This window comes from Condylura cristata, unplaced genomic scaffold (genome assembly GCF_000260355.1).
Source record: "Condylura cristata isolate star-nosed mole 26May11 unplaced genomic scaffold, ConCri1.0 scaffold00005, whole genome shotgun sequence".
NCBI classification, from domain to species: Eukaryota; Metazoa; Chordata; class Mammalia; order Eulipotyphla; family Talpidae; genus Condylura; species Condylura cristata.
The window spans coordinates 5,353,728-5,381,727 of record NW_004567106.1 but is presented as its reverse complement, the minus strand read 5'-3'; the positions used below and the strand labels follow the sequence as shown (position 1 = coordinate 5,381,727).

At 37.4% G+C, this 28,000-nt stretch overlaps 1 gene segment (V, D, J or C); it reads right to left on the bottom strand.

Moving 5' to 3' along the window:
• Window positions 1–11: 11 nt before the first annotated feature.
• Window positions 12–26,472, bottom strand: LOC101634672. The segment is given in 6 exon segments: window positions 12–160; window positions 2,670–2,789; window positions 3,394–3,720; window positions 7,149–7,192; window positions 23,904–24,228; window positions 26,430–26,472. Coding segments are annotated over 6 exon segments (1,008 nt in total).
• Window positions 26,473–28,000: the final 1,528 nt, after the last annotated feature.

Here is a 28,000-nt window from a genome sequence, read left to right as displayed (position 1 = left end):
TGGCAACATCTTTAGGGACTCTTTCCATTGCTGCGGCCTTCTGCTCTCCTGCACAGACTGAAGGTGATAAAGGCGAAGTAGACCATGTTCTTGAGAAGGAGGAGGACATAGGTGTAAAAGGCAGAGACGTTGGTGTGGGTGAGCTGAAGTTGGAGTAGCCCTAAGGAAAGTCTTGTGATTAGTTGCTTTTGAAATAGCAGAACACAAATAGAGCTCGGGTCACAATGATTTATTTCTGATAGCTAACTCTGAGGTGACATCCTCCTAGTACCAAAAACTGAAGTAAATACCTACAACCACTCCCACCACCAAGGAAAACAGTAACTCAACAGAACCCAGTGTCTTGTGAAGTTAATCAACAACCTCTGCGACATTCAAGCAGAACATTCCAAAATATTTAAAAGTGAGGTTTCATATCTATTAAATGCATCTTATAGGGAGTAAACTCTGATAAATTACCTTTTAGTATTTCTTTACCCAGACCATTTCTCTAAGTAATAATAGTAAAATTAATTATCTTTAGCTACTAATCAAATGCCTAGCTCTATGCATGTAAATATTTAGTCTTACTAAATGTTTACTAAAGAGAAAAGTAATTTCCATGATGCTATGCATTTAATAAATAGCAGACCATATTTCAACTCCAGCAACATAATTTTAAAAAATACATTCTTACCTACTGCATTTCCAAATGCAATATATATACATGTCTAAAGCTAAGTATAAAATAAAGCTGAATTGCTGATTTAGATGGCATCCACATTATTAATACAATGATATTCCCAGAAAGGACAGAATCCATAGGAATTTGAATGTATTGACACTGGAGAGGTTAGGAGGTTTTAGTAAAGAATGTCTCTCACTGTGGCTATGATGTTAGAATTGCACATAATATCCTTTCAATTTTTGTAGGAATTTACAATGTCAAGATATGATAAGTGACAATGTGGCTTGCTGACAGGATACTCTATGAACTCAGGATGTGTGAGTCTTGCCCTTTATAAATTTCCCTTTTGCATGATTTATCTTGATATATCCAATACTCTAGAATCAGTAGCACCTGGTGTTAAAAGCAATTTCAGGAGGTGATTTGCTTATATCAGGATGTGATTTCCATACCTTAGATCAGGTAAGGCATTAGCTGACGTCCAGGAGCCCCTTGTTATTGAAATAGGAAGGAAGATCAAGGACTGGAGTCCTGCTTTTAGTCACTGTTTTTGGTGCATATGTAAGGGAAAGGGCTAGAAACTAGTGCTGATTCTGTGCCAGCTAAAGAAGCAACCCTATGCTAGACATTCTACAAAGGTGACTGTCTCTCTTCAGTAATGGATTTTGGTGTGATTATTCCAAAATGGCAGATATATTTACATTGTTCAGAAAATGTAAGTAGTTTGTCCATACTCATGCACTGATTAATCTAAAGAACTGGAGTTAAAGTTGGATCTGTGGTACTCTCAAGCCCATGCTCTTACCCTCAAGTCCCCATATAGCTATTATGTCTCAGCCCTGTGACATTGGGATTTCCTGCTCTACAACTACTTCTGAGTGGAAGAATGGAGTTGTGAGTACATTAACTTTTGATCAGATGCTTTATGTTGAAACCCTAGATCTAGCTGAATGTCAGGGTACAAGAAACTTAATTTTAGTTCATTGCTGTCATCTATAAAATGAGGGAGATAGGAAAATATTTACCACCTCATAGGAGAATTGTGAGACTTCAGTAAGAACGTACATATAGAATATAGCACAATCACTTGTATAAGAAGTTCTCTGCCAATTCATGCCACTAGCTACTGACATCGACCAAAGCATTAAAAAATAATCTAGATGGCCCTCCCTGGTGTCGCAGCAGGTTAAAGCACAGCACAAAGAAGCTGAAGCCACTTCTGCATGAGTTCGATTCCCGCCTGCTCCGGAGGTGACCACATGGTGCAGCAGACCTCTCCTGGCCCACCCGCTGCTCTCCTCGGCAGGGTACTTCATCTATCTGCCTGTTCTGTACCCCCCTCTGTCTTTGGTGAATCCTCTCACCCTCCTCATCTCTGGCCTGTACCCCAGTTCTGTAAGAATAAATAAGTCTTTAAAAAAAAAATAATCTAGGAACAAGTTGATAGCATGTTTCTCCAGACATTAGAAACAGAAATAACACAAGTGAATGAAATCCTTTGCACAAATAATTCAGAGTGCATGACTGTACACTAATGTCAGCTATCTCATTCCCAAACCAACACTGATTGTGTTAAGATGCCACCTAGGAAATGATAGAATTATTTAAAGTATCACTGATTCTCTTATACAAAATCCATTTTTTTCTACCTTACAACATGGAAGCTCAAAAGCTAAGTAAACAGGAGAAAACTCAAGTTATAGCAAACAAACATATACAAAAACAAACATATACAAAAACTTACCACTTTCATCTTCCAGACTAAACTTTATAGGATAGCTACCAGTATCTAAAAGGACCAATAACATGTATTAAATGTTCATGTTCATTATTTGACACTGTATGTTGATGTGTGTAGTTGATAGATAGATAATAGATAGGTAGATTATAGATAGAAGTTAGATAGATAGATAATAGATTTTTCTTTTTACATCAGTTCAAAATTGAGTTTGATCAGGAGAAAAATGTATTACAGAAAATCAAGGCATGTGTAGAAACTTACTGTTTTCATCTTTTATCTCAGATGGGGATGGGGAAGTGTACTCAAGATCATCCTGTCCTCTTGTAGTGAGAGGTACTGGCACAGTGCTTGTCTGAGGGCGGCTGCTTGGTAAAACCTTTTCTGGAAAGAAAATGAGGCTGCTTTGAACTTCAGCATATGCCACACACTGCTGACTTGAATGGTCAGTACCAAAATTATTTAGTTATTCCAAGAATCTACACCAAAATTTAATGTGTTCATAAAAATCTGGATTAGAAATGTTCTCTATGTAAAATGAGTTGCAAATGACTTTCCTTGCTAAGTAGAACATTCATAAAAAAAGCTATAATTGTCATTATTTCCTGATCAGTCAAGATCATCAAAAATGGAACTCCTTTATGAACATGTATTATGTGCTAAATTTCAAGTTGCTGTTTTCTTTAATCCAAATGAAAACTCTAAACAAACATCATCATTCCCCTAATTTTATGGACGATAATACTGAAACTGAGTAAAGAAGTTTTTTTTTTTTCCCATGTTCAAAGTCTATAGTATATTAATCTATGGGGAAATGGCAGGATACTTACATCACTGTTAAATATAATATCTTAGAAAGACATAAAATTTTGCTTTCATTAATACTGGACCAACAAGGTAGTGTATTCCCTATATTTTTTTTTGGGGGGGAAGGGGTTCTGGAAAGTTATATTTATATTTATGTTTATGATTATATTTATATACATACCTTTCATTATTGAAGAAAAGAGAATCTGTTGATCAATCCCTCTGTTAAACTCATGTTTGACAACACAGACATATTCTTTGTCCTTTGACTTTTCAGGCACCGTCAGCCAGCTGAACTTCATGTACCTATCTCCATCCTTGATGGTATTTCCCTCCTGTGATCCCAGGACTTTGTTGCTATTCTTTTCTTTCCATTCTACCTTAATGACATCAGGGAAAAAATTCTCAAGAAGACAAATATATGTTCTAGTCTTATGGAGATTTATTTCAGTATCTGAAGGAAGAAAAACTATGGGCTTTGGTGAGAAGTCTGCATCAAGGTTTTTATCTGTGGGAGACATGGAAAAGCAATTGGAAAGAGTTACTAGGAAGTCCAGGGGGATTTCAACTGAGATGAAAAAGCATACATTGTACAAAAACGAAGAATGATGTAAAACAAGAAAAATATTTAAAAGTAAACATAATTTAAAAATCACTTAAAAAAGAAAGCAATCACTGGAGAAACAGAAATGTTGTGTTGTTTGAAACAACTCAGCACTGAATGAAAGAAAGAAGAAATGTCATAGGACTAGAGCTGACTTTAACTTATGGTTTATCTACCATAGTTTGTAAGGTACTTAGTGCTGTACTAATTTTCAATGGGAAATAATGTTCAAGAGATTATAAAACTTGTGCCCAAATCAGAATTTATTAAGAGATGGAGCCAGCGTTAAAACCTGAACTTTGTTCTCTCTCCAAATACTACCATATGACATTTGACTGTCTCAATGTCTAGACAGTCCTGACTCCCAACATTCAAGAACACATTTCTTTTTTAAAAAATCTTTTTTTTTCCCCTACTATCATAGTGTATCATGTTTTCAAGGTGAATGGTGGTGGTAATAGTGGAGGAGACAAGATAACATTGGTGATGTGTTTATAGACAGAACCTTTGGTCACTACTAAAGCGGTTCCTGTCCTATTTCATGAATTTTTTAACTTACATACTTTGATCATGTCACACGTCCACATGCTTCTCAGCTCTGTGGAGCATCACGCTTCACATAACCATTCTGCAATATAGCAGGTTTACCTTATTTCCCATACAATGTCATGTGGAAGACTAAACATTTTTTAAACATCATTGTCATTTGTTTGAATGGAATCTAATTCCAAGTGTACTTATATCCTTATCAAATTGGCTTTCAGCTTCAAGTGTGGACCCAGGAGCACTCTGAAGCAATAGCATTCTCCTAGCTGATTTCTGTAACATACCATTTCATTGCAGAGCTTTCAGTAGGGCAATAATAAAGGTGAATCTTCAGATTATTTATGGCATATAGAATTTAGGAGCAACATAGCTATAGTTCTAAAAATTCTATGAAAAACTTGTTGATTATTTTCAGACATGCTCTTATATTAATCTTACCAAGTAATATGTCAGACTTTTCTTTCAGTTTAGAAACTATTAACCGAACTCACATTTTATGTGGAATTTAATTTGAAGTTTAATCATGACAATTATTTACATCCTGTATTCTCCCAGATAGCTTAATATCTGCTCTGAATGGATGGCTGCTGGGCTGCCTAAAATCTCCACTATTTCCTGTCTTCTTTTCCACACTCTGAATAAAGTGTCTATATAATTGTTCTAAACTTAGGACTCTTTGTGGGTATCATGCCAAAACAGATCACAGAATATCATACATTTAAAAACAACTGTCACTTGAATACTAGAAAGTTACTTGATAATACATTTATTGTTAACTAAATGATTGAAATTAAAAATGTTAGAACACTTTCTAAGTTGATTTCCAAAAGAAACTCACATATTATACTAATATCACTTTGGGGCTAGTTTGGAGTTAGTTTAATTCAGTGGGCAATTTCTTATCAAAATAATTAGATTTCTTATTTAAATTAGAAGGAAAAATTTTTTGAAAGTTCTGTGTTGCCAAGCTCCTGAACTTTTATATCAAATCATTAAACAATGTTGTTTGTTATCATGCTATAAAAACAATGAGTTCACAATCTGCTTTTATTAATTTCATACATTATGCTTTTAATGCAAATAGTACTTGAAGATTATAAGAGTATCTAGTGTGTATTTCCCCAAACTTACCCTTTATTTTTAATTTTAAAAACATGTAAAACAAGAAAATTTTTCAAGTATATATTACATTTACATAATTTTTGTCCTAGTCAATATATTAAATAATCTAAATTTATTCTTAGAAAATTTTTTTCTCCATAAAAACTTTCTTAGAAACTTTTTTCATTATATTAATTAAACTGAAGATCAGTTAACATATCAAGAAAGTTTATATATGGTAACACACTATTCTTATTTCCTTAGCTATTTTATTTAAATTTCATTCTTCTCAAGATAAAATGAAGCTTGAACTTCCATAATAATCCCCATGAAATAGATAACTGTTACTTAATTCTGATCATTCTATAGTTAGTGCCTATATTTTAATTTTTAATTGTATGTTTTTCTTTCAATAATCTTTTTAAAACTTAACTGTTTTATGTTCAAAATGATTTTTATAATACTGAGGCAAGAAACCAGATAAAAATAAATAAGTAAGTAAACCTGTCCAATTCATTTATATGAATTAATTTTCATATTTCAATAATAATTGGAGTTAAAAGCCTAAGTTATCACTAATATTTGATAACATGAGTTTTGTGTAATTTACCAAATGTCTACTATATTTTCTATAGAATGTATATTTCAAACAGTTATATTGGTAATGACTTGTGTTCTATATTTATTCTTATCACTTTCATCACAAAAGTAAAAAACTATATCATACGCAATGTGAATTTCAAATTTATGCTATATCTAATTATAGTTAATTGATTTTATATTTTGGACATTTTCTTATAAATGTGAGCATGAGGACCAAATGCATTGGCTATAAAGATTAAAGTCAGTAATTGTTGGTGTAAGAGAATATATCAATTAAGATAAGGAATTAATATGTAAAGCAAATAAAAGGACAATGCTATTAAAAAACATTTTAATCTCATTTTCTTGAGGGCAAGGGAGGAAAAGGTCACAGAAGAAAAACCAAAACCTCTAAGTATACTTTTGTGTGTGTGAGGACAACAAAATAATTTCATTTAAGCATCTAGAAATCCAGCTGAATCCTTTGGAAAAAAGTCTGATTTCAGTATTATTGGCTGAAAATAACTCTCTATGCTGAAGACAATCTCCCCTGACATTTGAACAGGGATCTCTCAATCCAGCACTATCATGTGTTAGACAATCTGCCAAGTGCTCATTCATGCGACCCCATTCAATTCTCATACAACCCTTGCTGGATACACATCATTATCCCATTTTATGGTATATGAAACTGAGGCAGAGAATAGTCATGAAGATCACATATGCAGAAAGTGATGAAACCAAGTTCCATCACTCCAAAGTCCCATCTCTTTAGCAGTACCCTTTCATCAGCAGAAAAGAATAAATTTACCTGTAATAATAAATTTTCTCCTTGAGCCAAACACTTTCATATACCCATTATTGTACAGAGAATTTTATACCAGTCCACATGTACACAAAGCCAGGTCCTATTCCAGCATCTGCTCTATGCTGTCTATTAGATACTTCACTATAAGGACTGGCTTTAAAATCCCTCCAAAGTTTTCCCAAGGATCTAGTCTCATCACATCCCATTATTTCTAAACATTTTATTATTTTTCTAATTAATTTTTGGCCTTCTTTCTATTATTACCTTGGAAAAAAATAAACTCTTTAATACTTACCTGTAACAACAAGTTTTGTTCCACTTCCAAAATGTTTTATTAAGGTATTCCACAGTGATTTAACCTATATCAAAAACTCTAGACTACTGTAACTTTTATGAGCTCTTGAGATTCTAGAGAAACTATGATCACCTGTGATTCATCATCAGGGCTCTGCTTCTGGATTATTTTGCTCATAAGAAATTCTATGACTGAGTAAATCAAGAAAATTATGTTTGTGGTGCTTTCTTTATGAAAGTGCAAATCAATTCAACATTCCCAGAAGTAGGAAAGTAAAGATCCAAAATGAAACCAAAAGAAACCGAAGTGAAAAAAGATCTGAAAAGCGATTGAAATAAGAGATTATCATTATTTTTAGAAATGTGAAGTTTGTATGCTCCAGTATGACTTTTTAACCTCATGCCCAGATTAACAGGAATACAGTGTCTTGGGGTTGCAATTATACCCATGAGAATTAGGAAGAAAGATTCCTTCCTTCATTTGCACTCCATTTTATGTAAATGTCCTGAATTACTAGCCATCCCTACAGGAAATCTGCCTTTCACACACACACAAACAAACACAGAATGAAGGTAATCCTTTGTTTTGCCTTATCTACTTTATCCCTGAATTGAGAAAATAAAAGCAAACTTTGTCTAGTCTGCTGTGTGTAATCATGTGGAACTGCTTCAATCCTGTTGTCCATAGTTCTATCTTTTTGCATTCCAACCTTTACCAGAAATTTCAGCCTAAACCTAACTTCTATACAGTTCATGCCAAAAGTTCACCCTCAAAACTACTGATCATGAGCCTTCAAGGAAAATGCCTAGAGAAACAGCAAGATACCTCATCTTCATATCCTCCTGGATCAGGTTAGGTCATTAAAATATTACCTGCCTGGAGGCCTCCATGGTAGCACAGGAATAAAAGTTTCAGCACCATCAAACTATTACCAGCCACTGGGGCCTGAATTAGATCCAGGCCAGGGAGCTGACCCACCTGAAGGTGCAGGCCTCTCCAGTCTCCCCCACTGCTCCCCTCAGCAGTGTATTTCAATAGATCTGCCTGTTCTGCTCCCCACTCTGCTCTGGTGAATCCTCTCACCCATTGCCTCCCACCTTCCTGCACCTGTGGCCTACACCCCAGTTCTTATAAAATAAAAACGAATCTTAAAAAGAAAGGTACCCGCCTGACCATATCTGCTGAGTATCACCTACTATAAGTGACATTAAATGTTATGAGGCCCAAAGCAATGATATGCTGATATAAAATGGATTTATTTAAAGACCATTTCTGTCATTAATAAAATGAAGGTTGAAGGCAATGCCCACCGTCCCACTTTCCTCGTTAAAGAGTTTTGAATTAGCAGCCTTTCAATTATGTTGTGGGAAAAGCATACAATATTTAAAAACTCTTTGTGCTTCACCAAATCTGATCATAAAAAAGTATGTTACTCTATTATATTTTTCTCCTACCTGTAAACATAAAATTTTACCTTGGGCTTTTATTAGATACTCACAGATCTTTTTTCTTTCTTTTCCTTAGTGCTTTTAATCCTTGACTTTCACTACGGTCAGGCAGTATGTGTATTTAATTTCAGATCTTTTCATGGGAATTTTGAAAATAATGTGAATAAATAACAAAAGTTAGCAAACTTTCGTTCTTCTTCTACCCCAGAACTTAATAGTTTAGTAAGGACTATCTTAAATATGACATGAGAAATGGAAGAATATTTTAGTGCTGTAATATAAACACAAAGCACTCAAAAATTCAAACATATTGAAAGTGCCAGAGTGAGGCATTTTCCCCAAAGTCATGCCTCATACTATATGGGTTTTTTGGGTTTTGTTTTTTGTCTTAAGATTTATTTATTTATGCATACAGAATTGGGTTACAGACCAGAGGTGCAGGGGTGGTGAGAGGATTCACTAGAGACAAGCGGGGAGCAGAACAGTCAGATCGACAAAGTACACTGCTGAGGGGAGCAGCGGGGAGGACAGAAGTCCGCTGTGCCATGTGACTCAACCCCTGGCTGGTATCGAACTCATGGTGCAGCAGCTGAGTCTAGCTTCGCAGTGCTGAGCTTTAACCTGTTGTGCCACCAGGGAGAGCCCTGGTGTTGTCTTTTTCAGTCCTTGAGCAAACAAATATTAAAATATCCTTTTCTAATACTGCCTGATTAAAAAAAAAAAAAACTACCTGGTAAAGATATCAAGCCTAAATAAACTCAATTAGGGCTAGTTTTGGAACGAACACTTTCAACAAAGAAATTTAATGTGGATTTGTGGGTTAAAATCTCCATACTTCATCCTTAAAATTGTACATATATTGAATGACACGATAAATAAAAAGATTTTTTATTTTTTTGGTAAACAGGTAACTTATCTTTTTATATAAAAACCCAGTGACAACATCATTTAGGGACCCCAGAACATAGTCTTAGATTTTTGAGAAAACTTCAAATATTTTTCTATATAAGTATCTTAGAGTAAAAAAACAATATTCTTTAACTGATATTTTCATTGATAATTTTTTCACTTTTAGAATTATTTAATGGAAGGCTATTTTGTCTTGTAGTATTTGTTATATTTATAGTTATGCTTAATCTCCAAAGTTCTGTTTTCTGAAATGCTCCATAAATTGAACAAATTGTATTAATCAGAATAGAATAATCTTTAATCTCCATCAAGAGTAAAAGCTAAAATTATAAAGGGGAAGAGAAACAAAATGGTCTTATATTTTTTTAAATTCATGTGTGAAACACGATCATGGTTTTCTCACTTGAAATAATTGGCTTTTAGAAAATATCTTTTTCAATTAAAGTAACATTGGTTTACAACACTGTATTGAAAGTAGGGTTATAATGCTAGAATTTTAACTCAATAGGAATAATCCAATTAACATAGGCATAATTGACTATGTAGTTGCTATAAGCTTATATATTTAAGTTTTAAAACATTTCTTATTTTCTTCTTCCAGATGTGCCCACTAGAAAAAGAAAGATCACCTTAAAATCAGGTTCATAATATTTTAGTTAATGTTTGCTGCATTCTAACCATTTTTAGAAGCAGATGAAAAGTAGTCTAAGAATTAAATGTATTTTGCAAATATTGACCGTTTGTTTGATCTGTAGGCAAGATGGTAATTAACATTTTTATGTGGACTGCTGATTTCAAAAGGGGTTCCAGTGAGTGATGACTTGAATTCTTGTGAATTTAAATGTTGCTCTTGTCCAATGTCCAATTTTTGTGGTAGGAAATTACATTTAATCTTCATAGTATTTAATTAAGATAGCTGTGGCATTGGCAAAGTTAATAGGTGAAATATATCAAAATATAGAAGTGGCTGTTATCATAAAATTTAAATTTAAAATATTTTGTGTTTTCAATTCATTCCATAATAGAATTTTTAAAATTTTAAATGTTAATAAAGCATTAACCAGTAATTCAAACAATATTTGCTAAGGGATAATTATACAAAAAATGATAACCCACAATCAAAGTTCTTATTTTCCTGTATCATATCCTCTTAAAGTATTTTTTCATGACCCTATTCAATTTTATCTATGTCACCATTTATTTAATATGATTGTTATAAATATATTGTGTATATAGTTGGATGGGAAGAGGACTAGACTGATTTATTTCAATTCATGAATTCTCTTGTTCATATGATCACAAATACCAAAGAAACCACATTACAGCATTTCTTTCATTTTTTCAACGCTTTATCAGCTTGTGAAAATTCTTTGAAAATATTCATTTGAATAACTTATAAGCAGGAAATATTCCACCTCCAGGTAAAATTCCATCTTTAAGATTAACAAAATATGAACAAATTTACTGGACTGAACTGAATTTAGAAAAATAAAACAGCATAAAACACTTTAACTATGGCTCAAAGTTAAATATTTTGATGTTTGATATTAATCATCACCTGACTAAATGACAAGTTAAGCAGTTTTTCTTCATGCCTAATCCATTGATTATTTTTTGAGTTAAATATCTAAATTCCTTTAAAATTATTCCAAACATATCAAATATTCCTAACATCCCCACCTATAAGGGACCCAAAGATTCTTTAAACTTTAGTTAATACCCTGTCAATGTGCAGCTTACTAGGTCAGCAGACAACTGCTTCCCAGGCCTGGACAGAATTACCAACCTCTCCAAGTCTCCTATCATTATTCACCATACCAGACCAAACCCAAGAATTCTAAGCCAGCACTAGCACTGAGCCTGTAGCACTTGCATTACCTGGTTCCCAACCCTATCTTATGCAGAAAAATTTAAAGAAAATTTACCTGTAACACTGAACAAAGATTATCTCTTGAATCCCTTGTTTTCCCCACTATATGAAAAACCTTATATAGTATCTTTCTGTGTCTTTTAAAATACTGCCTTGTATGTTTCTAATATTTATATAAATGTATAAAATTGGCCTTGCTAATATTAAACAAAGTTGAAGTCCAAGCAAAGTCACATTAAATTTGAGAGTCAAAAATTGAAGAACTGACCCCTCTACCCCTCTCGTCCTAGGCCTTTTCCTGTCTCTTCTCACATATTTTGGACAGTATAATTTTCCTGAGTGTATGTGTATGTGGTTGACTGAGCCTTTATTTTATATATACTACATCTTACTTCATTTTGTACATTTTTCCATCTCAGTTGTGATCCACGTGGACTGCCCACCACCAGTTCACCAAAGCACCATCACAATAGTCCCATGTGCTCTTCCCACCTGTTTTGATACTGTTCCCCTCTCCTCCCCCATAGAATGTCTCCGGTTTATAATAATTAGTGTTCATTTTTACTTTCATACAATTACTTTTTTTTTTCCTAATCCCTTACACTCCTGATATGAGTGAAACTAGCCGGCATTTTTCTTTGCCTTTCTGCCTTATTTCACTAAGCATGATCCCTTCCATTTCCATCCATGTTGCTACAAAAGACATGAGTTTACATTTTGATTGCTGAGTAATATTCTACTGTGTATATGTCCCACATCTTCTTGATCCAGTCATCTATTTTGGGGCATTTGGGTTGATTCCACATCTTACCTACTGTAAATAGTGCAGCACTAAACATAGGGGTGCACTTGTCTTTTTGCAGGTTTCTCAAACTGCTAAAAATGCATTTCCCATATGATACATCAATTATACTCCTAGATATCTACCAACGGAGAGTATAATTTTCTTTTTTTTTCCCCATTTCTACCTGAAATTTCTAAATATCCCTCCTTAAAAGGTCTTCACGTATAAAGTCAACTCTTTGCCTAGAATTTATTTTTAAATTATTACTTTAATTTTCAAAATTAATTAGAAATAATAATATATTCATATAAATAAATGTATTTCCAATCTGTTTTACAAGTAATATTAAGTTTATATGGACTGAGGGAGTAGTATCTATATTGATCGAAAAGTGAGTTCTATTGATCGAAAAGTGAGTTCTTGGACCTCCCTGGTGGTGCAATGGGTAAGGAAGCAGCATTGCAAGCTAGCTGCAGCCACTTCACTTGAGAGTTGGGTCTCAGGCCCCAGAAGTGATCCACATGGCAGGGCAGACCTCTCCTGCCTGGCCCACTGCTCCCCTCAGCAGTGTACTTCTTCTGTCTGCCTGTTCTGCTCCCCGCTCTGTCTCTGGTGAATCCTCTCACCACCCCTGAACCTTTGTTTTGTACCCAGTTTCTATATGCATAAATAAATAAATCTTTTAAAAAGAAAGGAAAAGTGAGTTCTTGAGAATTCACTTTCCATTGGTAGCTTTTAAAGAAAATGAATTCTCCATGGTCTCTTAGGCAACATTGTGGCAGGACTACTTCTGTGGACTAGACACTACCCTTATGATACCCAGACTAAGACCTACAATTCTGTTCTGATTATCATATAATTCTATTTGTTTGGGTATTTCTGTTGCTGTCTCATCATGAATGGGACAATTTCAACTTCAACAATTTTATAATGAAATTTAGTACTACTGCCATGTATTTGTTATCATCTTCAACCTTCTAGAAATTTGATGTCCATTCAGAAAGAATATTTAATGTAATGGTGTCAAAATGCTTGTTATTTTACAGAAATATTTTCATATTCCAATATAGATTAATATGTATTGAAATAGATTCATATTTTCAATATTTAATATTGAATATATTCATATTTTCTATATTTTAATAAATGTGTATTCAGCATGACTTACTTGAATTTTTGTAGACAGAAGTAACACCAGTGTAGTGATCAGAAGCAAGAATATTGTTTCCACATGAGTAGTAATAATATATATTATTATATATGTAATGTAATAGGCAATATATAAGCCTTTTAAGAAATTAGGATATAGAAAAGTAAATGTTCAATATATTAAAACATGACAATATTTCTAATAGCATATAGTGCCGTATACTGTGCACTTTAGAAATAGAAAACTCTCTTTTCTAGTGTATTTCCCACACTGAGGTATAGTGACTAGTCATGTAACTTTAGTTAAATTCCTGAATTCTCTAAGTCTGTTTTCTTGTCTGTGAAATGAGACTATGAGTATCTCCTCCAGGGGCTAATCAGGAATTATATAAGACACTTAGACATTTAACATGACTCTCAGCAATGACTAGATAACACTATTATTCTCATTAATGGGGTAATTTAAGGCTATTTAATTTTTTTCAGCAAATAAAGTATATAGATTTTGTAAGCAATAACTAGTTTACAAATTCACAAAAGAAAAAAAAACAAAACTTCATGAACCCAAGAATTCCCACCACACTGGCTCTACAGACTAAAGAAGGTAAAACCTTATCAAATCAGATTCTAGAATTCTTAGCTACTAGACTAGAAGTTATTGAATGTTGGGACTGTTTCTTGTTCAAACTTACATAGGTAGCATACAACACAGAAACTGTCTTCGGCAGTGTTTGCTGATAGAATTGATGAACAAATGAGGCGATAAAACCATGCAGACACTTTTCGTGGACATGGAGATGAAATGGCATACAGAACTTGTAATTTCATAAGTTAGTCTGTCTAATTTATGAATATAATGAATATAGTGTCACAATAGCAGAAATTTAGACTGGGTTCACTTTACCTTCTGGGAAAATAGAATAATTGAAATTTATTCATGGCTAAAATAAAAATTATTTTCACTGCTGTTAAAGATGAGATCAAACCCAATAATAGAGTTTTGCAGGTTACTGTTTTATCTCAAAATACAAGAGATAATCAATGAAAGTCTCTCACTTTAAATGCGGATAGAAGAAAAATACTTTAAAACAATAACTTACAGCAATAGTTTACACATATGTTCCTCCAAATATTTTAATACCTTTCACGTATTCATTGCTTTAGTGTGTATTTCCAAAATTTGAATTTCAATAACCTTATATGAAAGAATAAACCATTTACAAAGTAGTTTTGTTTCCAAATACAGTGACCCAGAGCTGCAAAAACTACTATTCATACACAAAAGCCAAGTAAGTGGCATGAGATAACTGTGATCTTCAGGGCTTTTTGTCTAGAAAGCACAGATCAGTTTCTTACTACTGAAGTAAGAAGAGAAAAAAAACATTACTTACCAGAGGGGATGACTACGAGCTTAGTCCCTTCTCCAAATAACTTGATCCAGTCATTGTTAACACATTGGTGACAGCTTCTACAAAAAATCTGTGTGTTCCCCTACGAGCTGTGATATCAGTTAAACCCTTTGTAAAGGAAATCTGATACTTGGAGTTCTTTTGGAATTCCTTCAATAAAGGTTTTGTGGCATCTGATATTTCATAAGATTTTCTCAGATAAATCGATGCAGATGTCTATTTTTCACCAAGGCATTAATCATTGAAAAGCGGTGATAAAAACAGGAAGGAGAAGAACAGGAAAAGCAGTGAACATCACCAACTGTTGAACCACTTTTTTAAATTACCAAGGAAAAGAATTCAGAGAAGACTTTTGATTTCCAGGTGTTCAATTCTGTGAAACTGCTGATAGCCTACCAAAGGAAAGAGCCTTCTCTTCCCACCAACACCAAAGTTGATCCGTTGATTATTCAGCAAAGTATTTTTGAAAGGAGGAAATGCTTCAGTAACTGAAAATTCAAATATACCAACAAAAACATACTTGAGGAATATGAACAGAATTCTCAATTTTTGCAACTGAGGTAAAATTGGTTTATAATAATGCATAGTTTCAGGTATATTACTTTATATTCCGACATCTATAGGTCCTACATCATGATAATTACAAAAGTCTAGTTTCTATACAAAAGTCTAGTTTCTATCCACCTTCACTTCATTTACCCTTTTTTCCCATTGTGCCATTTTCCTCAAAGCTTTCCACTTTTAATAAAGTCACTTCTGACATTCGGTAACATGATTCCTCACAGGCTATGTCAAATGAGAAAATAACTTCTGTGGCTATACTATGTTTTGTGGAATGACAGAACAAATTTGTAGCATTCTAGCTCCAATGATATAAAACTTACCTCATTTAAGCAAAAATGAAAACAAAATCTAATTTTCTGATATATTAACAGAAAAACTCTTCTGGGGGCTCTACTGTAACCTGAATCTTAGATCAGGAGACAAAGAAATGTCCAAAAAGAGTTGAGTGTTCACATGTCTACTTCATCCTTCCTTATCTAGCTGAAGTCACTTGAGCAAACATTCCCTTTTTCCCTAAGAAAGAAAGTACCATGTGGTCATGGTGTGCAACAACCTGTTCACAGAAGACTACAGCACCTAATATAATGGGTTTCTTCACCCAGAATGAAAATTATCTTTGAAAGGAATTTTAATAAATGGAGAGTTTCAAGTTACTATTTCTGGATCTGTCAATACTCTTTAAGCCTATTGTAGACTTGAATGATGCACACTCAGTATCTTTCTGACACCTTGGCTTTTTTTTTCTTTTTTTTTTTTTCCTGTTGTAAGACTTTGAGCAAAATTATTTGGGCTTTTAGGAACTGTCTATATATCATGAACCCTAAAAGATTTAAGCAATAAAATCCAACATTAAGTAAAATGTTATTACAAAAAAAAAAAAAAATAGACATCCCACTGACTGGGAAAAAAGTTTCTCACACAAACTAGCAATAAAGGATTGATCACAAAGATATACAAAGAACTAATGAAACAAAAAAAAAATAATAAACAACCCCATCAAAAAATGGGCAGAAGAGGGCCCTCCCTGGTGGCGCAGCGGGTTAACACACAGCACTGAGAATCTAAAGCTGTTTCAGCATGAGTTCGATTCCCGCCTGCCCCGGAGGTGACCACATGGTGTGGCAGACCTCTCCTGACCTGCCCGCTGCTCCCCTCAGCAGTGTACTTTGTCGATCTGCCTGTTCTGTTCCCCACTCTGTCTCTGGTGAAGCCTCTCACTGTCCCTGAGCCTCTGGACTGTACCCCAGTTCTGTATGCACAAATAAATAAATCTTTAAAAAAAAATGGGTAGAAGAGCTAAAAAGACACTTTTTCAAAGAAGAAATGCAGATGGCCAAGAAGCATATGAAAAAAATGTTCAACATCACTTGTAATAAGGGAGATGCAAATTAAAACCACAATGACACACCACCTCACCCCAGTGAGAATTGCACATCTTCAAACAACTAGCAAAAACAAATGTTGGTAAGGTTGTGGAGAAAAAGGAGCTCTCCTACCCTGCTGGTGGGAATGCAAACTAGTACAACCACTATGGAAAACTGTTTGGAGGTTTTTCAAACAGCTAAAAATGGAGCTTCCATATGACCCAGCAATCCCACTCCTAGGTATCTACCCAAAACACATAAAAACATTGATTCAAAAAGACACTTGCACCCCTATGCTTATTGCTGCTTTATTTATAAACAAGAAAGACATAGAATCAACCCAAATGCCCAAAAGTAGATGACTGGATTAAAAAAAATGTGGTATTGGGCCCTCCCTGGTGGTGCAGCGGCTTAAAGCATAGCACTAAGAAGCTAATGCTACTTCAGCATGAGTTCAATCCCCACCCCGGAGGTGATCCACATGGCACAGCAGACCTCTCCTGACCCGTCCACTGCTCCCCTCAGCAATGTACTCTGTCAGTCAGGCTGTTCTGCTCCCCACTTTGTCTCTGGTGAATCCTCTCACCCTCTGTATCTTTGGCCTGTACCCCTGCTCTGTATGCATACATAAATACAATCTTAAAAACAAACAAAAAAAGAGGTGATACATATACACAATGGAATATTATTAAGCAATCAAAAGATAAACACATACCTTTTACAGCAACATGGATGGAGCTGAAAGAGATTGTGCTTAGTGAAATAAACCAGAAGGAAAAAGAAAAATACCAGATGGTTTCACTAATAGCAGGAGTATAAAGGACCAGGGAAAATAATAATAATAATAATAACAAACAACTATATATCAGAGGCAGTTTATAGGGGTGGAGCTGGGAATGGGATCAAAAATGGGGTGGCTGGGGGGGTGTGCACTGAACTATGGTGATAGCACATGGATGATTTGGTGATAGCACATGGATGATTTGGTGATGGGAAGCCCATGGGAATTAAAACTGAGAAGGAAAAAGGCACAAAATGATGTAAAAATAAACTATTACATTATTTATAAATTTTTTTAGTAAAATTTTAAAAATGCTATATAAATTTACCAAATTCTTATGAAGAAAACAATATGAGTTTAAATAGAGAAGCACCAAGATGACAACAGAATGAAGACTGGGGCTCACATTCTCCTTTTAATCTCAGCTAGATTGCAGCTGAATAAAATTAATATTTCTTGAAGAAAAAAGTGTTCCAACAGCACATACTAGGAGTAACCTCTACCTTAGCATTGGGAGGGGAGGGAGCAATGAGTAGTGGGAGCTATGTAGACCATGTGGGCAGACAAGATGTACTCAGACTAAGAAGCCCCAAATGCAACAGCTGGGTTCTAAAGCAGAGCAGAGCTAGGATGTGCCCTAATAACACTGTAGGCCCTGGAGAGTCTCAGACACCAGTCTTGGATCCTCTGTGAAGGAGCTAGGTATTTAGGAGAGAGAATAGCAGGATGTGCATTTTGAACTAGCCTCTCCCTTCCTACACTCTGGGACTCAGGATTACCTTGCGAGTTGCACTGAGAGTACTGGGAAGACCAAATCACCCATCCCACATTATTAGAGACAGGTGCGAACACGGTTGAGGTGGGCAGGGAGAAAACACAGTGGACTCTGGTAGAGACACAGGTGCTTGGGTGATGGGAATAGTACAGTGACTCTACCTGAGTGGAGAAATCCTGTGCTATCACAGTTCTATACTGCTATTGTTTGAAATGCTCTGCTGGTTTTTTGTTTTTCTTTAATCTTCCATCAACATTTCAGGACTATTGTCCCGAATTCTCCTTCTGTCACGTTTCACACTAAGACTTTACTTCTAGGAATTTTTTTTTTTAATTTTAATGTATGAATGTATGTTTCTATTTTACATCACTGTTCGCTTTTGTACAATGTCTGATTTTCCCTCTCAGGTGTGGTCCCCATAACATCACCTTCACCAAGTCACCTGAACCATCACCATTAGTAATTTGTGCTCTTCCCTGACCCTGTTTTAATCCCTCTCCCTCTCTTCTCCTGACGAATGTCTCCAATGTGCAGTGCCTCTTAACTTTTATTTATCATAATGATTTTTTTCTTGATCTTTCAGGTCATTTCTACCTTTGTCTTTAGTGTCTGTAGGAGTCATCTGCCACAAGTCTGCGAGAAGAGACTTCTTTCAGTTTTATTGTCCTGCTATTAGATCTGTGTCCTTCATCTCCTCATTTTTAGTTTTATATGGACTTTAGTAGAGACAAATTTTCAACTGTTGTCTTCCACCTGTTGGGTTAGTTGGGGGTAGGACTTTGGTGAGGGGAAGGGAGCATAAAAGAGGACTGTGCAGTAGGCATAGAAAGTCTACCAGGAATTTTAACTCCCTGCTGGGAAGTGTTTCTTTGTGGGAGATGGCAGGTGTTTACCCACCTCAGCCTGTGGTGACTGGTAGGGGTGTTTGTCTACCTCACTGAGGCTTTAGTATTAGCTTCTCTTATAGGAAACTCCAGGTGCATAGACCTGCTTTGCATTGTGAGCATCAGATTGAGCCCATAGGCCTCACTCTGTGCTGCCATTTCTGTGGCTCTCCACAGACTATTTTAGGTGCTCATGTACCTCCTTATCAAGCAGTGCGAGGTCATAGCTGTCCTGATGCTGGAATGAGTCCCTAGCTATGTGGCACTCTGCACCAGCCTCTCCTCCTTCCTGTGTACGGTGCTGCCCTATTATAACTCTAAAAAAGTTAGATTTTTCCTTACCCTTTCTGACAACTGAAAAGTCTACTATGTGTGCAGATAATCAGGTTTACTCTCATGTTCTCTGGATTTCCTTGGCATCAGTTTTGCTGTGCTTGTCCAGAGGAGGTAACCCTGGTATCTTCGATTGCTGCCATCTTGCCTGACTTCCATAATTTGTCTTTTGAGTCACCTTATGTTGCTTGTAAAGTGCAAGCTTTGTCTTCATTTTCATGGAGTGAAATTTATCAGTATTTTCCCCTATCCCTCTTGAATTTTTTTTTAGATTTATTTATTTATTCATATAGAACTGGGGTACAGGCCAAAGATGCGGAGGGTGAGAGGATTCACCAGAGACAGAGCCGGAGCAGAACAGGCAGATCGAGGAAGTACACTGCTGAGGGGAGCAGTGGGCGGGTCAGGAGAGTCTGCCGCGCCTTGTGGGTCATCTCCGGGGCAGACGGGAATCGAACTCATGCGGAAGTGGCTTAAGTTTCTTAGTGCTGTGCTTTAACCCGCTGCGCCACCAGGGAGGGCCTATCCCTCTTGAATTTAACCATAGTTATTAACTAACTCCTTTATCACATGTTGCACAACAGGGCACTGTAGGGTAAATGGAAGTTTTCGGGGTTTTCCCCCACCCTCCCACCATTAGCATCTATGATCCGCACCTGTGATCTCATGTGCATGCCTGATGGTGGGCACCTAGGTATTGTGTGAGTGTGGGCAAGTGGGCACCCCTGAGACAGGAAACTGAGCACATAAGGGTGGCAGCAGAGGACTGGGGAGTAGGGAGGCAGCAAAAGGCCATATGGCAAACTGCAGTGGGGAGCAGTGGGGTGCATCCAAGAAAGGGCTAATAGAAGAAAGAGTGTAATGGGATTCACAGCAGGGCCCAAGTTGCTGCCTCCCTGCTGGCTTGTTTCCCCCTAACCTGTGGGGGTGATGTGAAGATCTCTAAGGTTCTCTTTTTTTATTAAAAAGTTTATTTTTACATCATTTTGCACATTTTTTTTCATCTCAATTGTAATCCCCACGGGTTTCCCATCACCAAATCACCCCTGTGCCACCACCATAGTCCCATGCATTTCCCTCCCTTCCCCCCCCCCGTTTTTGATCCCATTCCCCACTCCCCCCCCACAGAATGTCTCTGGTCTATGGTTGTTCATTATTTTTGTTATTTTCTCGCCTGGTCCATTATACTCCTGCTATGAGTGAAACCATCCGGTATTTTTCTTTCTCTTTCTGGCTTATCTCACTAAGCATGATCTTTTCCAGCTCCATCCAAGTTGCTGCAAAAGACATGTGTTTCTCTTTTTTGGTTGCTGAGTAATATTCCATTGTATATATGTACCACATCTTTCTAATCCAGTCATCTACTGTTGGGCATTTGGGCTGCTTCCATGTTTTTCCAATTGTAAATAAAGCAGCAATAAACATGGGGGTACAAGTATCTTTTTCAATCAGTGTTTTTGTGTCTTTTGGGTAGATACCTAGGAGTGGGATTGCTGGGTCATAGGGAAGCTCCATGTTTAGCAGTTTGAGGAATCTAAGGTTCTCTTTTAAGCTGCCAGACTGATGATGAACCTACCTGGCCTGGTATGGTTGTCGAACAGGCACATTAAAGGGTCTCTGTAGAGAGGTCAGATAACAAATATTTTGGATACTGTGTGTCATAATCTCTTTAATATGATCACTCACCTCTGCCATTGAACTAAAAAACAACCAGAGTATTTAAATGACTAAGCACAGCTGTATTCCATGAACATTCAGGGCAGACTATTGAAATGTTCTAAAAGAAGTTAACAAGTTGGGGGGGGGTGTTTTGGCAGGAAAGGGGATAGAATTCTGTTTTATATTTCGATAGATTTTATATTTTTTCAAAAAGTCAAATCTGCAGTAATATGATTGCTTATTGTAGGAAGACTAACATTAAATTCAAATTCACCATAGAATAGTTCTCTGTTTCAGTAATTAATTTGCAGACAAAACTTTGCTTGTTCTTCAGTTGTAGGAATCACAGATTAGTTACTTTCTCTCCTTGGGTTCAAGAGGAAAATTACATGGTGGCTACAAGTTCAGACACTAAAAATGTTAAAGGGAAGGATGTCCTAAAGGAACTCTGCAGAGTCTTATGAACTCCACCCCCTACTCCAGTGATTGGAAACTACAACTCCCAGCAGTACCAGAGAAAGTACTGCGAGGATCCAAGGGCGGAGCTAGCAGGAATTCTGGGACATTTGGGGGATAAATAGGGCACTATTGCCTCCCTCACTCTCTCGCTCAGGAAGAAGCTCTCCTGACCGTGCTGTTCTGTGTGTTCAGTCAGCCCAGCCATAAGGTATTCCAGTTACTTTGCATCCCGCTCTCTTTCCCTGGGTTGCTTCCTATTCCTTTCCCCTTTTGTAAATAAACCCATTATTGACCCTTTTGTGTGTACCTGCAGTAGAACCGAATTGTGAGCGCGTGGGTGAGGCCGTTCAGACAGGGGGCCCAGTCCACTCTGGGCTACCTTGTAACAAAAGGAGAAACCAGCCCTATGCCCCACTCCCTCGCTCAGTGAACACAGACAAGATCAGTAACCACCCTATACCTGTTCCCCATACACACATGTGCATCACAACAGCACCAGTGTTGAGCATTGTCAAAGCATGAGATGACTTCATTTTATTTATTTATTTATTTATGCATACAGAACTAGGGTATAGGCCAGAGGTGCAGGGGTAGTAAAAGGATTCACCAGAGACAGAATGAGGAGCAGAACAGGCAGATCAATGAAATGCACTGCTGAGGGGAGCAGTGGGTGAGACAGCAGAGATCTTCCTCACCATGTGGGTCACCCCTGGGGCCAGGATCAAACTCTCACTGAAGTGGCCTCAGCTAGTTTGCAGTGCCACACCCTAACCCATTGAGCCACCCTGGAGGGCTGAGATGAATTAATTCTAGGAGAATTAGAATAGACTCTAATAAAGAGCAGTAGATCTGAAGAAATGACCACTCTGATCACAGGACTCTATAGGGTAAATAGAACTAATCAGGCTTTTTACACCACTAGCCTCTGCAACTATCACCTGCGCCCTTAATCCTGTTGATGCAGAAAGTGCTCAGGGGTGTGGGGCCTGATTGCTGACACCTGGAGTATGGGTGTGCCACTGTGCAAACATGCATACCTAATCCTAGAGGCGAAGGACATAAATGTAAGGTCCACTCTGCCCGGCTGGCATACTGATAAGTATCGCTGATTAACTGTTCCTTTTTTTTTTTTTTTTTAAGATTTATTTATACATACAGAACTGGGGCACAGGCCAGAGGTACAGGAGCGGTGAGAGGCTTCACCAGAGACAGACTGGGGAGCAGAGCAGGCCGACTGACAAAGTACATTGCTGAGGGGAGCAGTGAGCGGGTCAGGAGAGGTCTTCCCTGCCATGTGGGATCACCTCCGGGGCTGGCTGGGATAGAACTCATGCTGAAGTGGCTTTAGCTTCTTAGTGCTGTGCTTTAACCAGCTGCGCCACCAGGGAGGGCCTGATTAACTGTTTCTTCAGAAAAAACAAAAAAAAACAAAACCAACTTCCATGTCCTAGAAAAGCTTTCCCGTGTTTCCCAATGGGTGTGACTTCTCTGACCCCCGTGGGGACCAGTGAACCTTGCCCTGGAGCACAATATATTACTGCTGCTCAGAAACTTTGCCTGGCTCTCCATCTCTTAACTGCGCCAACCTTTCAATAAGGTGACATCACTAGGTTGCAAGAGGACAGCTATGAGGAGCACAAGCAATGCAACTACAGAAGAGGGTCCAGAGGAAGCCAGGACAATCTGCTGGGGCTGGGAGGCTTGGTTGCTGCCAGCACCCCAGCCCTGGGGCCCCTCTGCTTGCCACACACCTGTTCCCACTGCAGCATTTCACAACAAAATCCCAGGCAAATGCAAGCTGAAAGGGAATCTACCTGGTGTGAGATTACATAACTCTCCATCTCAAACTACAGAGCATTTGAGGACTGTGCAAAACAAGACGGCTGGCTGGGTTGTAACAACCCAGCAAGTAGAATGAACACATGTCCTCCCCGCACCAGGGAGAGAGGGGATGAGCTCCAACCCACATTCTCACAGCCACATGTATGGAAATGAATACCAAATTTCTTCTGAATGACCTATCAGAATTGAAGAAGCAATTCTTTTATCATTTTTAAAGTTATTTTACCTCTCTTCGCCTCTATAGTGCATATTAATTGGGAAAAAGAAGATGACATTGCACAAGTGCTGTGATGATGAGATGCACTATCACCAGCATATTGCCTGGCACTCAGTGACATCCACTTGAGTCTAATAATGAATTTATAGATTTTATCTCAATACTAACAGAATAGTTCACAATTCTCTTTCTGAAGGAAAAGGCGCTAAAGCTGGGAACCAGTGTGGGGCCTCTATAGTGCCCATACTAGGGAGAATGTGGGTGGGCACAGACGAAGAGTTGATTTTTGTGTAGGTTTTCTTGGTGGTTGAATGCTGTGGTCCCAGCAGGCACAGTAGTACATGGCTTCATCTTCATCCTCTAAGTAATTAATTTTCAAAGTGGAAGTGGAACTACGAGAGTCTTTACCTGCTTCAAGTTTGGTTTTCCCACCTATTTGCTTCTGAGCAAGAGCTGTTGTCGAGACAACATATATTAGATGCTCTATATGCTTGGCAGGTTTTTGTCGGTACCAGTGTATGTATGCATTCTCAAACTTTGCAGAAAATACCTTACAAGATATAAAGACACTCTGATATATTCTCTTGGACACTGATATTCTAGGTTGTTCCAGCTTTAACTGACCAACACCAACTGCAAATAAAGAAAGGAAACCTTCATGAAGAAATAATACACACAGAGGCAACAATAAATAACTTTTTAGTGTCTCCTGTAGAGCTAGATATTGTGGGGTTTGAGGGGGGAGGGAACTCACAAGCCCAGAGGGAAGAGAAGATGACAGCTTTCAGGAGAGGCATCCTGTTGGCTGGCAGCTCCTGGGGTGAAGTTCAGAAAGTGAGGTCTCTGTGAGCAGGAGGTCTCAGGCCAGTGCTGGGAGGGGGGGGGACTAGTCCTGGTGGCTCAAATAGTTCTCTCAGCTTCTTTGTGATCTTCCACTGCTATTAGAAGCTCTGTGGTTTCCTGAGCTGGGAGGCCTGGTAAGAGAGCTCAAGATCATGATAATTGCTGTTATGAATTCACACATCTTGATGTAGGGGAAGGATGATTCTTAGATGCATTCACCTGTTCCCCCAGAAACTCTGCATTGTGAGATCATGATCCAAACATGTGAGGACATACCTGCTGTGCTCATGCTATATGTCTATCCTTCTGCAATTTATTCATGATTCAGGACTTGGGTATGAAACCTTTATTTTCTAAGGTACTACAATGGTAATTGAGAAATTGCAATGCCCCACAATGTTTTCTGTTTTCCAGAAGCACAAACACTGGAGTACTTAATGTTTTTTATGAATGAGATATTACAACAAAGATTATGACCTAGGGAAATAAAATTTCATTTATATTTTTAGTGCTGCCAAGAACAGACAGAACACAATTGTTGAGGCTAGATGAGAAAAAAACAAACTGGAAATGAGATTCTACTCACCTAGGGCCCATCACCTTCCATCATAGTCCATTGTTTAATTACATTGGAATTGTTCATGAGGAAGAGCTGAGCCCTTCCTACTACTGCCCTGACTAGGCTGAGCAAAATCCTAGGGCAAATGGAGTAACCGGGGAATCCCGCTGGGTATGAGACTGTTAAGCCCCTACCCCAACCTCTAGGGCATGTAAGGACTGTGCAAAGTCAAGTGGGCTGGCTGAACAATAGCAACCCCTAGGAGGGAATGAGCTCTTGTTCTCCCACCACCAGGAATAGAAGGTGTGAGAATCATCCCACATTCTCTCTAATATGAATGGACTAAATGAACACTGAATTTCTTCTCGCTGGCCAGACAGAATTAAAGAAGCAGGGGATTTGGTAGTTAAAGTTATTTTATGCATATTAATCTGAAAAAATGAAGATGATACTGTAAAAATGCTGGGATGACTGTAGAAGATCCACTCTCACAAGTATATTTCCTGCATGCCATGATTTTCCATTTGAGTCTGATATATGCATTTATAGTTACATCTCCACCATAGTAAAATAATACATGACTCCCAATCTGTTGGATGGGGGGAAAAATAGGTACTAGGCTGGGTGCCCAGATGTGAGGATCTGCTTTGATCCATACTGGGAAGGATGCTGGTAGGATAACTTAATGTTAGTTTTTGTGTTGATTACCATGGTGATTTTAATGTTGTGGTCCCAGCAGGCACAGTAGTACATGGCTTCATCTTCATCCTCTAAGTAATTAATTCGCAGTCGCGATGTGGAAGTAGCAGAGTCTTTACTTGCTTCAATTTTTTTCCTTCCACCTGCTTGCTTCTGAACAAGAGTTGTTGTCGAGGCAACATATATTAGGTGTTCTATATGCTCACCAGGTTTCTGTCGGTACCAATGTATGTATTTATTATCAAAATTTAAAGAAAATACCTTACAAGATATAATGACATTATGATATCTTAGACTGGAAATTGATGTTTTATGTTGCTCCAAATTTAACTGCCCAACGCCAACTGCAAACAAAGAAGCGAAATTTTCATGAAGAAATAATATACAGAAATAATAATAAATAATAGGTGCAATGGGTTAAAGCACAGCACTATGAAACTATCGCAGCCACTAAAGCATGAGCTCAATCCTTGGCCAGGGGGGTGACCCATATGGTGTGGCAGACCACTCCTAGCTCACCCACTGCTCCCCTCAGCAGTGTACTTCATGGATCTGTCTGTTCTGCTCCTCACTCTGTCTCTGGTGAATTCTCTCACTCCCCACACCTCTGGCCTGTACCCCAGTTCTGTTTGTATTAACAAAAAATCCTTAAAGAAAAGACATAATATACAAAAGGCAACAAAGTATTTTCTAAGTGTATCCTATAGATTTAAATGATATAGGAACAACTCACAAGCCCAGAAGGAAGAGAAGATGACAGCTTCCAGGAGAAGCATCCTGCTTGCTAGCCGCTGCCAGGGAGAAGGTGAGGAAGTGAGGTTCCTGTGAGCAAAAAAACTGAGGCCAGTGGAAGGAGGATGGGGCTGGTTCTGGTGTCTCAGGGGAAGTGGTGGCTCAGATAGTGCTCTGGGCTTCTTCATGATCTACAGATTTTAGAAGCTCTGTGACTTCCTGAGCCCTATGGTGCTGAGCCACCTGGTATAAGAGCTCAAATCGCTGGTATGAATTCATACATCTTGGGGTAAGGGGAGGATGGTTCTTAGATGCACTCACCTGTTTTCCCAGGAACTCCATTGTTAGATCATGATGCAAACATGTAAAAACATGCCTGCTGTGTAGCCCCTCTCTTTCTGCTTCTTATTGTTGAGGACATGTGTATAAAAACTTGATATTTCTAAAGTGCAACAAAGAACCTTATTAAAGTGGGTCATGTATGTTTGTCTTCATATTCTTTTAATTTATTATTGGAGCAATTTTACAGGTTTTTAAATCAGAAGTGTCAAACCTGCAGTAGTTCATCAATGTTTTTTAATGAGTTATATGCACATAAGTAGGGTATTTCTGTTTTTTTTTAATTAATGAGATATTACTACACTGATTATGACTTGGAGATATCAAATTTAACTTATTTTCTGAGTGACTACGAGAAGGGGAAATGCCTCAATTGCTGGAGAGTCTACAACAAAGATTAGACTGGAAATCAGCTCCTACTCATACTGTTCCATTCATTCGTTTACTACGTCACCCTTAGGAGTGTTGTAATGCAATGTATGTTTAATTAGTTTTAGAATTCATATGACATTTAATATTGAAGACTCGGATGGCCAGGCATTGTCCTAAATATTTTCTTATATTATTGTATTTACTTGTCACAACAATCCTATAGGATAGCTGGTGTGATAATCTATCTCCATCAGATGAGTGAAGACAGTGGAAAGGAGAAGTCACTCATTCAAAGACAAAGTACTGGGAAATATGAGAGCTCAACTAAGGAAGACTTGTTCATAAGAGAACAAATCAAGACCAGGCATTAAAAATTATAATGGTTGGGCCCTCCCTGATGGTGCAATGGATTAAAGCACAGCATAACAAGCTAAAGCCACTTCAGTATGAGTTCTATCCCCGCCCCGGAGGTGATCCACATGGCCTGGCAAACCTCTCCTGACCCACCCACTGCTCTCTTCAGCAGTGTACTTTGTCAATCTGCCTGTTTTGCACCTCAGTCTGTCCCTGGTGAATCCTTTCACCATCCCTGCACCTCTGGCCTGTGCCCCAGTTCTCTATGCATAAATAAATAAATATTTAAAAAAATTATAATGGAATCCATCATTCACTTTTATTTTGAATTTTCTCTACGTTCATATTTCCCAGTACTTTGTTTTGAATGAGTGACTTTTGAAATCATATATAAACGTAGAGAAAATTCAAAAACGTAGAGAAACGTACGCTTATGGGATTTTAAGATCATATATGTTTGACTTTATACTCTTCTTTTGATCAACTTATTATTGGAGCAACTTTGTT